Here is a 12,072-nt window from a genome sequence, read left to right as displayed (position 1 = left end):
GTTTTATTCGAATCTCCTCACGTCATATTTGCGTAACCGCACATGCAAGCATCGGGCGGTGACCCGCAGGGCTGTTTGAGTTGACCAATAACACACTCTCCTCGTTTTGAGGAGCTCACTTTTGTTTGCTTTAAAAAAGAATAACATTGCCTACACTGAGTGGCTTGTCTTATCTAATTGGCTGACAACAGGCTAGGAGCACGCTCAATTTCAAATGGATTCTATGGGGCTGAGCCAGTGCACTGAAAATTGATGACCGGATGAGGAGGGTGGTGCCGGTGTCTGTGATTTGTCCGCTTTCCATTACTTATCTTGCGGTGGCTGGTCTAAAATTGAGGCGACATGCAGCGTAAGGTTAATAATGCCGCTAAAACAGATCCTCAGCAAAGAATAATTCGCAGAACGAGATTGTAAACATGCCAAAAGTGTTCAAGAACGTTACATGGCCACCCAAAAAACTATATTGTTGGCTGGTTCGAGTAGCCAGTGCCTGCAACATCGGCGGCAGCCATCTTTTATTCCTTTCGGAATGGGGCAGGAAGTGCCTGTTCAGAAGAAAACTCAGAATTGTTCGGCATATTAATGCATCTTTACCGGGTACACGTCTCATTGACCTGGTGAATACTCGCGGTCTTGTAACGTCGCGTGACAGGCAGGCGACACGGGTGTCGCCGGAAGCCTTTTGACCCATAGCCGAGCGCTAATGGCAAAAAGGTGTTGAATCATAAGCAATCATTTTTCTTTGGTTCTGTCCAGTCATGCGTAATCAGTGTGTTCGTGTCATATAAGATGGGGAGTTATCGTGGTTTTGAGGGCGTCGCGTGACACAAAGGAAAGGTGAGGGTGGTTCAAAAGCGTTTTTGGTGGAGGGTTGATTGCAGAATTGGAAAAACAAAGTTTGGAATAGGTTTACGTTACAGCGCCCCCAACACAGTACCTTCCATGCACGAGGTAGCTGTTAGCTACCACGAAAACAAAATTGTACACTCAATGAGAACGCTCAGTGGCACACTGCATAATCTTGAAAACAGTAATGTTTCTTTGTTCTCATCGGCAGAAAAAAAAATGTCCTGTGAGCTTGAGCCGAAAGCACATAGTAAATGCGTATCCCCTTAGTTGACCGCCAGGCACTCTGTCTCCTTGTCAGCAGACGTATAATTAAAAGCGAAGAAGACTGCCAGCTTCTTGAGCATGTGGAGCCGTGGGAATGGCCCGTAACCGCAGACACCTTTGGCGTCCTCCAGCTCGATGCCCACAGCGGCCAAGTTATACTTCAAGTTCGTCGCATTCTTCTTGGAGATGCACAGCTGCATTAAACATCCCCGAGAAAACATTTGATGAATGATCGCTGGCGGTGCCGATTCGAGTGCGTAGAAGAAGAACGTGGTTATAAATAGCTGCAAACATTTCAGAATAAGATGCTTTATTTCAAAGCATGAGAAGTGTATGCTCCTTAAGAAGAAACTAGTCAATTAACACGATATTTTATGGAAAGCGTCCTATATAATAAACGTTAGAAGCCGTTAACATCTTCAAACTACCCCATATCTACCTTTTTTATGCTATCGGCAATGACAGAGCCATATCATGCGCCATAACATAATGTGCCATAACATAGCCACATAACATGCCATAACATAACAATGCTTGAGAAAATGTGCGGTTACGTCAAACAAAAATGCGCAATAAGAGTCCATTTTCTAGCACAGAATACATTTGCAGTAATGCCGAATGACGAAACATTGACAGCCGTATCATGGGGGCGACCTGCGTCGAAACGCTTCAGTTTCATTCTCTATATGGCGAAAGCACATTAAGTTCTCACTACACACGTCATAAGCTGTAGACTTTCTTTTTCAACCCGAGATTGTTGCGTGATCAGGCGTCACCATAACTAGCACCTTCGTCTGTACCGCGTTTCGCTACATAGCGAACTTGTTCCTAATCGTCAAGGTGGCAAGTGGCGCGGACCTCCAGCACGTGACACGCATGGCCAACGCGGCAACTGGGAACGCAGTCTCAAGGGTGGGTGCAGTTGCTGCTTCGCCATGGCTGGTATCGTCCAAACTTTCATTCTCGTCGAGATCGCAACCGTCCAAATGAAAGTCGGACGTCCAGGTTAACAAAACTTCTGAGAAGTAAACAATGAAACGTTCGTATGCGCAAGAAAAAAGATTTCCCGCCTTGAGGCAAATGTTTGCTGCACTGAGTTGGGTGGGGTTTATAAATGTATTTCGGAATAGTGTTTAAAATCAGATTACGCAGATACAGTGCACATGTTGGAATGTATGCGATGCGGCGCTTAAGGCGGAAAAGTATACGCCCAACAGGTAACCGCGATACGATCATTTTGATGGAAGCAGGTATATGAGCATAAAGGTACGACACGTATCAATGAACACTTAGTTTTTTTTATCTGTTGGGTCATCGTCATGCGCGCACATTCCGAATGGTTGGCTAAAAATGTGGCCACCGTATGTGGAGCATACCGGGTGTTTATGAAGGAGAGTGAAGTATATCAAACGAATGGGGAAATTTATCCAACCCAAAATATAAATAATCTTCCCCTTTACACATCGGTGTGATTTGGAGATATACTGAAGCCAATATTATATCTTTATGTCTTATGTAGAAAATGTACAAATGAGAAGATTCTCATTGCACTGGATTACTCCAGACCCTATAGATCCATGCAGAGTGGCTAAATATAAACAAAAACATAATACACCAAACAATCCATTAGATATATTTTACCAATATAGTAACAGATCCGTGCGCTTTAGAGATGTCTCTGAGGCTACGCAATAAATGTTCAGGCTTTATGTAACAAATTATTTTCGCGTTTCCGAAAGCTGAGCCAGATTTAACCGGTTAGCGTGCAAGTTTACCCGAATTACTTAGTTACCGTCACATAACCTTTGTACAAATATATCTACTAATACATATGAGAAGACAGCGGCCATGGCCATGAATGTTTTCGAAGGTTTGCAAAAAAAGCGCGTGGCCTAAAGGGTCCTTAACCAGGTCTAGTGATTTTCAGCTGACAAGCGCAGGGTAGTTTAAAGGAGTCCATGGCTTGGTTCCTGCCGTGCGGATGCGGGACCTTCTGACAGCACGTATCGTGCGCGTCTGAGCAAGACGACACACACAGTTGTTGGGCATCAAAACAACTGTCTGTCTGTTTATTATGTTTGCTTCTATAACTTCGTGTGAAAGGGTGCCGCATGCTCAGAAGTGGTTAGGGGAAAGAAGGTTGCACTGCTATCAGCTCGTCTGCTTCCGTGGTAGCCAAGTATGATGCACAGAGCACACATTGCGCAATAAAAATCGTGTCTTTAAAGTATTACATCGCTACGGACCGCGGAAAGATCCGAAGTTTATAACCAAGCGTCCTTTTTCCTTCAACTCGTGGCTGCCGTGTTCCAAGCCGGAGGATGACCTAGTTGTATAGCTCCGCCTACGTACTGGTGTCCACAGTGTGAGGTCGCTGGTTGGGACACTTGACTTCGAGATTTATTAAAGACAACATCTGTTATCTCCATCATGTTGCTTTATTTGACGAATTGAAGTGACAAATGATAAAACACACAGACGGAATGTCTGCATATTTTTTTCGTTTTGGTTTACTTTGCACTGAAGCAAGATAGGTGTACTTCCGCTTCGTATGCTTGTTCCCACGATCGTGCGGTAACGTGCACAGATACCGAAAGCATGCCATTTTCTACCATGTTACCGCACGTGATCGTGCTTTGCGATCCGCTTGGTCTGCCTCAATATTCGCGTAGCACAGGATTATGCCGCTAGTCGTGGATACTTGCGCACAGTGCGCAATATCGTGCGCTGCGTGAATGAGACAACTCGCGCGATGCCGTCAGGGGAAGTGCGTAGTGCCGAAAAAAACAACTGATAAAAAAATGAAAGCGGGTCTTGTGACGTATGCGTCACGTAACCTTCGAGGTGCGGTATGGCGGAACGCAGGGAAGGAATTTCGCTTGTGGAGGCCATACGGGGTGAGTGGAAAGAGCGTGTTGCTTGGCAGTGGAGCCCACCTGCTGAAATCATGGTTTCGCCACACTGAAATATTTCTATCTTGGCTCTTGATGAGCCGATTTGAAAAATTTTTAATGACAAAATGCTCCCTAGAGGACATGTAACACCTCTAAGCCCATAACTAAAATTTGGTATGGGGCTTGGTGAGGCGCCCTTTAAGGATACCATGTCACGGCCATATATCTAAAACAGGAGCTTTATGATATAACTCCTCAGTCTCTCGACCATTCTATAATCTATGTGTTGCTAGACACAGTTACGTGAAAAATGGCAACACGTGCGCTAGCCAACGAGCCCTGGCTTTTTTCAAGCGTAAAGCCAACTTGACAAAAATGATCGTGTCGTAAACTCCGGAGCCTTATCCTCCGCGTATGTACGGACAGATACGTGATGTTACTTTTTTCTTTTTCTTTCTTCTTTTCTGTGTGCAAATATCAGTTCGAAGTCAACTCGCGCCTTTGGATTTTTTCATCTTTCTCCAATTTATTTATCGCGTTGTGCAACCACATTATGCGACCTTCATTAACAAACACTTTTAACTGAAAGGCAACGAAAAGCGCTGGCGCCTTGAACGCAAGGCCAAGTCTGTGGAACTACCGGTGCCCGGCATTAACCAGCAAGCATGCTTGCATGTCTTCTTCGTGGGCTCATTCAGTGCTGCACGCATCGCATGCGAGGGCTCCCGATAAGAATTCGCGGTATGTGCTGTTATTGCGACTTCAAGTACTCTAACACCTAATATGCCTGTTTGCAGGGTTTTCTGAATAAACTTCAGGGCTCACGAAGTTGGCATTTTGAGAAGTAGTGACCAAAGACAGAAGTTGTATACAGGCAAACTTATAAGTATGCGCGTGTCATTTTGTGGTTTAACGAAAATTGCTGTCTCGTGTTCCACTTGTTTATAGCCATAACACAACACGCTTGAATTGTTTTTCTGCTTGCCTCAGAAGATAAAAAAGCAGTTATTTCGTAATTTTATGAAACAGATGTCGATATATGGGGGGCCTGTGTCGTGAGTTTGAAGTGTGTAGGTTGATCACATGCATTAAGATTATTTACTGAATACGTGTCCCGACCCAATTTTCACACGTTACTAGGCACACGGTATATGTACGATTGCGCAGCCTTCTCGGTGGTCTACGCGAGCTCCGTGGTTTATATGTTAATGAAGTAGGAAGCATACTTTGGTGAACGACGGTAAATATTTGATCTATGCAGAATATTGCTAGCCTTTGAAGAAAGCTGCAGTTCGAGCATTTCAAAGTGTAGCAAGTCGTTATCCGCGATGTTTGGCAAGGTCATAAAACTGTCCAAGACTTCAGCTTCACACTGTGAAAATATGGGAAATGTTAAGAGTACTACATGCCAAAAGCTGATGTTTCTGGCTTGAACAGACACTTTGAAACTCATTACAGAATCGTAAATTTGTTTTCTTGCATTGCCTTGGGTAATAAGAGCATTATAATTTATATTTAACGACCTTGAGTGGCCCGTAAGGGGTAATGTGTATGCAAAGTTTAAAAAGGGTACGTTTATATGGCCGTTGAAATAAATTACGTGTTGAAGTACTCCAGAGTGTTATAAGTGTTCCTTACGGATGGGCCCGTAATTCGCAATCTGCCCTGGCATAACAGCAAATCGCACTACGAAAATTTCAGTGAATATAGGGGGATTGTTATAGCAACAGTCTGTGCTAACTGAAAAGTATGTAGATCAAACAGAACTTTTCTAAAAAATGCCTTCAGAGAAATCTCAAAAGCGTCCGCTGCCATATTATGAAATGCTCCCCAATGGCCCGAGAGAGCTGTGCCTTAAAGAAAACTTAAACTTCGTAAAATTGCGCGGCATGGTTATCGTACTATGTGCAGGAATTCTTATGCTCCTTGTTTATTCAGAAGTGCTATGAATATTTATTGAACCATCCCATTTTATCGTCTTTATTTTCGTTCTTCGTCTTGTAAGACGTAAGGACGTGCGCCTCGTGGTCCAAGGTAATTGGCACAGCTTTTCATGCTTGGTCCCATTGATGTCTATCTAATTGGTAATGTAATACAAAGTCGATAGGGGGGAATACTTGGATACTTGGGAACGAATACTTAGGCAAACACTCAGGAGCTTTATGCAGGCTTCCTACAAATGGGGCAAAATTTCGCCGATTGTCCCCAAAGAACTCGAACAGTTGCATGCGTACAATGCTTTCAAGTGTGTGTTTTGATTGCGAGACCGAAACTGCTACCACAACTTCTTAAAAGAAGCATCTTAGCTGAATATTCCGTTGCTATTCTCTATGGTCGCACAAATCTGGTTTAATATTTAAAACATTCTAACACTTTCGTGAAGAAGTCTTGAAAATATGACAGATAGCACCGTGTATACAGGGGTCTTTCGGAAAATGGAGTCAGGGTAATATTGAAATAACCAAATTTTGGTGATTTACGTACAAAAACACGATCTCATTTTGCGACATGCCTTACTTGGAACTCCTGAAAAATTCCCACCACCTGCGGTTATTTCACATTTCCTTGAAACTACCTATACGCACGTTTCTGCGTTACGACTGTATTGAGAACGGCCGTCGCGGCTGGTATCGGACGCCCGTCCTCCAGCTCAGCGGCCTGGCGCCATGTAGTACCACAGCTGGTAAGATTTATAACTATGACGAAGCACTCTAAATAGAAAAAAAAACACATTGTTGGCTAATGCCGCTACAGGGTCGCACATTTTTCTAAAAACTTTTTCGGATAGCGGAAATCACAATCCGCATAGTGAAAATATCAGCACTTCGACTCCGTTTAGGTCCTCGAAATCTGAAACTAGGACAATTCCAGCTCCTGCAGTGACTCAGTTGGCGCATTCCACTCAAACTCGCTTCCACTCGCTTTCGTGTTCAGTGATACAGCCACATATATTTAGAGCCTGAACAATGTAAGAAAAAATATTACGTGCTATTTTTGGGATAAGGGCAAGCAGGCGTCATGGCCTTTGACTTCTTTGGTACTTCCTTGCCTGTAACCTCATCGATTAATAAGCATTCGAGTAAATAAAAGTAGAAAATATTCTTACACCATATCGCCTGTAATGGGTGGGCGCAATTTTAAGAGAAAAAATAGTCCCCGCTATCCAGCCCCTGCGAAAGTTCATGTCCAGTGAATCTGGTGAATACACCGACAACAACAGATGGGGAGAGGGAGGGTTATGCAATGTAAATAAGTTTAATGGTTGAAGCCACTTTGCCTTCAACCATTACTGGCATATTACCGCGGATCATTTTTCACCACAGCTCATTTACCGCCTTTTATCGCGTCTTCTGGATACTTGAAACTCTGCGAACAAAGATGACATCCTTTCCAAATGACCGTAGGAACACTCAGAGTGCTATCGCCAGCAACGTAATTTTCAGACTGCATTGTTTAGTCATAGGTCGCGCATACTCCTGCTAATTTTAGTGCTTGTTCGTAACCTAGCTTCCTAAATGAACAGTAAATGAACTGACTGAAGTGAAAAACTGAACTCCTTGAAGAAAAATTTAAGGAGTGAAATCTAATTTTGTCTAAGTCAAATCTACTTGAGTGAATCTAAGTTTGTCTGGAAATGAAAAGTTTCCTCGCGAATAGAAATTACAATTTAAGGGATGGGATTTACGTGCCAGAACTATTTTCTGATTATGAGGCACACCGTAGTGGAGGACTGCGGAAATGTCGACCACCTGGGGATCTTTAACCTGCTCCTAAATCTAAGTACACGAGCGTTTTCGCATTTCGACCCCATTGAAATGTGGCCGCCGTGGCTGGGCCAGCAAGTAGAAATGTAGAACGTCTAAAAATCCATTTGTTTAAAGTATGATGGCAGTTGAAGTCATCAATAAGCCGATACACAAACAGCTGCATTGAATAAATATATGAGAAATGTAATAAACCAAGTCCAGTAGAGTCTCATTGGCCATTTTATCGATTCTTTGCCTTCGCCTTGAAAATCAAAGCTCGGTCACTTCGTGCCCATTCCATTCGAATTTAACTCATGGCTTTTAAAAATGTGGTATAATTCCGGAAACATTCCCTCTCCAGAGTTACCACTCCGCCACAATGAGCTGGGGCCAACGACACAGCAACTGGCTCCTCAGTTGTCGCACCACATAGTGATTGACAACGCAACGGAATTGATGAAAGTGGCGTAAGACTTCAAATTTGAACTTCAGTCCAAATGAGAAGCTGCGGTCACCCCGGGTAGGTAGGCGCTTGGACGTTTTCCCTTCGAACAATGAGATCAAATAAATGTCAATACTGTAAAGTTTTGGGAACCTGTTACACTGAACGCAACTCCATGTCGCATTCACAGTGAACGAAACAAAATACTCCTAATGCACCTAAACTATCTGTACTACACATGTTACAATTGCCAACTCAGGCCACGGAAGCTGGCGCATGTTTCATGTCATCCCTTGCCACTGCACTGCAGTCCTAAGTTGCGTTTCACGCCGACCTGCGACAGCAATCTTTTGGATAAAAATTCTGAGCTGCTGCCTTTAATCATCATCATGATCATGACCCTAATCATCATCACCATCTTTGGCCTAATTTTGTCCACTGAGTCACTAAACCGTCCCCTGATATCCCTATGTTAAGCTAGCTGGTTCCAACTTGAGCCACCGAATTTCCTAATTTATACACCCCACACAATTTCTTTTTGTCCTTCACTGCGCTTGCCTTCCTTAGACATCCATTCTGTAACTCTAATAGTCTCTCATCATCTGGCCAACCCGTAGTCTGCTGTCTGACGTACCCAATAGATGACCTACCCAGATCAATTTCTTCCTCGTGAGGCCAACTAGAATATCGGCTATCGCCATGCGTTCTTGTGATCTGCAGCCCTCTCTTACTGTCTCCTAATGTAACACCTAAATTTTTTCTTTCCATCACTTTTTCTGCTGCCTTCAACTTGTTCTCGAGGTTCTTTGTTAGCCAAGTTCTTACCCCATAAGTTAGCGCAAAAAGAATGCAATGCTTAGATAGTTTTGTTTTAAAACGACAGTGGTAAGCTCCTGGTCAGGGTTTAGAAATGCATGTCGTACGCACTCCAACCCTTTTTTTGTCTTTTGTAATTTTAGTTCTCCTTGTGGGAGTCAGCTATAAGTAACTTAGCAATACAAACGTACTCCTACACAAACTGCAGAGGATGATTATTCATCCCAAATTGATGTTTCTTTGCCAGGCTATTGATTATTACCTTCGTTTTCTGCATAACAGACTTCAACCCACTCTTCTACTATACCAGGTAAGGTCCACAGTCATTTGTTGTCATTCGTCGCCGGTGTTCCTGAGGAGGACAATGTGATATGCACGCAGACGTTTATTGAGATATCTCGCCATTTATCCCTCCCCTTCTTAGCCTTCACTCTCTCCTGCCATTGCCGAGCCGCAAAATCTTGCTGCAATAAATTTACAGAACTACGACATAACAAGAACCAAGCCTTAACGCCTAATCAGTTTGCCTAAATCAAGCTATACAGCAGAAACAAGCCGAATGCATGGCCGAGCAATTTTTGGCGTGTTCTCGTCGTGTGCTACTCCGCGCCTAACGTTTTCACTGTCGGTTGAATCAGAAGTGATTTGCACGGGCTTTCATTTTTCTGTGGGAATGCACGCAAGACACAATTTTCCACCGCACTCCACACGCGACTGAATACGGGGAACACCTCCTGGTAAGACAAGACGCTGCTAGTTTATAGCTTCATTGTCACTTCGTGTAGGGCTGCAGTAGACCATCTATATTCCTTGAACATTGTGTTAAGATTTAGAAAGCCATTTCAATACGCTTACAGCGCTGTGAAAGTTTATTTCATTACATATTATTTCCTGTTTTGTGTGTGTAGTAAAATAGTAAAATGTGTTCTCAACACCATGATCCCATGGGAAATAAATGATCGCTCAGCAAAGCAATGATGGGCATGCAAAAAAAAAACACTCAGTGCTCCTGCAATCTGCTAACGAAGATGATGAGCGAATCTGTGTAAATGGGTTCCTTGATGGCGAATTGCACCTCTACCGTGGGTCGGCCCAGCATGGCACGATCTTAGGAATTGGCGCTAATATATAGAGTGCTTGGTGCCGGCTTCACCTCCCCCGCGTGTTTGTCCGGTATTGCACAATCTCCGGGATCGGCCCACATATGAGGAGTGCTTAATGTCTGCTCCACCTTCGCCGCGCATGCGATTTTCTGCCGAGGCTCTCTGCCATTCGGAATTTGATCACATGGGAGCACCGGATTTGGCCGTCCCCGTCCAGCTCACGTTCACATGATCGGCGTTCTCCGCCTTGTTCCCTGAAGCCCTGGGCCTAGGGTTGAGCTGCGCGGAGTCAACACTAGGCACCGAGACGTTATTTACATGGACGCCGCAAAGTCCTTTTAAAAATTATGGGGTTTTACGTTCCAAAACCACTCCCTGATTATGAGGCATGCCATAGTGGATTACACGAAAAATTCGACCCCCTGGGGTTCTTTCCGGTGCACCTAAATCTAAGTACACGGGTGTTTTCATATTTTCCCGCCATCGAAATGTGGCCACCGAGGCCTGGATTTGATCCCGCGACCTAATGCTCAGCATTAGGAAAGTCCGACTATCGTCGCGTTCTAACGGCAGTCAACTGAGTGTCTGAGTGTGTGGAGACACACTCAGACATCCAAATCTCGGCCTCAGTGCGCACCCTTTGTACGAGCACAGCTAAATCAACTGCAATAGCTCTAGCAATTAGAAAAGCAGACATGAGCAGAAACTCGATGGCATTCGTTAGAGACTCGCAAGTGGTCTGTCGGATGTTTATAAACGAACGTCTACCCCGCATATCTTTCAAGCAACTAGGCGAAATATTCTGCGCATCACATGGCATCACATGGTACTCTGTACACTCGGGGGTCTGAGAAAATGAACCAGCGAACGCACTAGCTCGTGAACTAGTGAACCGAGCAGACGACACTGAAATGGGAGCAGCTGCGGCACGCTGCCGATTTATCGCATTGCATCGGAAATATAGCACGTGGAAAGTCCGCACGTCTACATTTTCTTGTGATTGAATAAGACACCGGAGGAGGAATTAGGCAACAAAATTCGCCAGGGATACAAAGACTGGTTAAGGCTGGGAATGCTACAGCTCTACAGTGGCTTAGGCAAGACGTTTTCGATTGAGCTTTTTCACGTGCAATAAAGTTATTTCTGTTTAGTCACTGTCTCTGTCAGCGTTTCGCGGCTTCCGGATAGGTAGACGTTTCAAAGCTCATGGCAGTAGAGACAGCGCCAATGATAGCCGCGGAGCAAGTGACGTGCCCGAAGCAGTGTTATCATTTTACACACTCGCGACACTAAGGACCGTGCAGCCGCTGTGGCATGGGAGAAGCATGCTCGCCTCGCAGCTCGGACAATTCGTGCGATTCCTCATCGATACCGAAATGCAAGAAATCTTATTTTCAAAGCCATTAGCTTAGTTCGTATACAGGAACCCGTCTGGGAAATTTGAAGTCAATGCGAGCAGTTTTGACGTGTGTTTACTCTTTGCGCCGTCGGCAATTTTACGGTGAAGCTGTATACCTCTACCGTCCAAGGAAATTTTTGTGTTGTAAGAAAAAAACTCCCCATACATGGGCCGATACCGAAGATAGCGCAATACCGGGCTGACCCGTGGCGGCCGTGAAGCCGGCTTTATGCACTCTCCTGCGTAGGCCGATTCCGAAGATAGTGCAATGCCAGGCCTACCCGCGTCGGATGTGCACTTCGCCATTAAGGGGCCCACATACACAGCTTCGCTGGTCATCCTTCTTCACAGAGTGGAGGGCCACTGAGATTTTGTGCACCATCGCTCGGTGGGGCCGAAGACTACGACTCTGTATTTTTGCGTAATGGGGCATATAATGCTTTAGCATTGACAAAGCATTGCATATTCCTCTCACCTCGCATACTCCCTCAGGAGATTTAGTGGTGGTTTTCAACAGCTTCGCTGCACATCTGCTTTGGCATAACCGGTATAGTAAGTC

At 44.6% G+C, this 12,072-nt stretch overlaps 1 protein-coding gene across 4 annotated transcripts in view; it reads right to left on the bottom strand.

Moving 5' to 3' along the window:
• Nucleotides 1–1,016: 1,016 nt before the first annotated feature.
• Nucleotides 1,017–12,072, bottom strand: part of LOC139053363 (uncharacterized) — a 200,738-nt gene continuing 189,682 nt past the window's right edge. For all 4 annotated transcript variants that reach the window (XM_070530374.1, XM_070530375.1, XM_070530376.1 and 1 more), the window contains one exon: nucleotides 1,017–1,307. In XM_070530374.1, the coding sequence (XP_070386475.1) occupies nucleotides 1,113–1,307 (195 nt within the window). In that variant the 3' untranslated portion in view covers nucleotides 1,017–1,112. The remainder of the gene's footprint in view (nucleotides 1,308–12,072) is intronic.

The sequence above is a fragment of the Dermacentor albipictus genome, unplaced genomic scaffold, assembly GCF_038994185.2.
Source record: "Dermacentor albipictus isolate Rhodes 1998 colony unplaced genomic scaffold, USDA_Dalb.pri_finalv2 scaffold_98, whole genome shotgun sequence".
Classification (NCBI taxonomy): Eukaryota; Metazoa; Arthropoda; class Arachnida; order Ixodida; family Ixodidae; genus Dermacentor; species Dermacentor albipictus.
The sequence above is the reverse complement of the archived record's forward strand: the minus strand, read 5'-3'. Positions and strand labels throughout refer to the sequence as shown.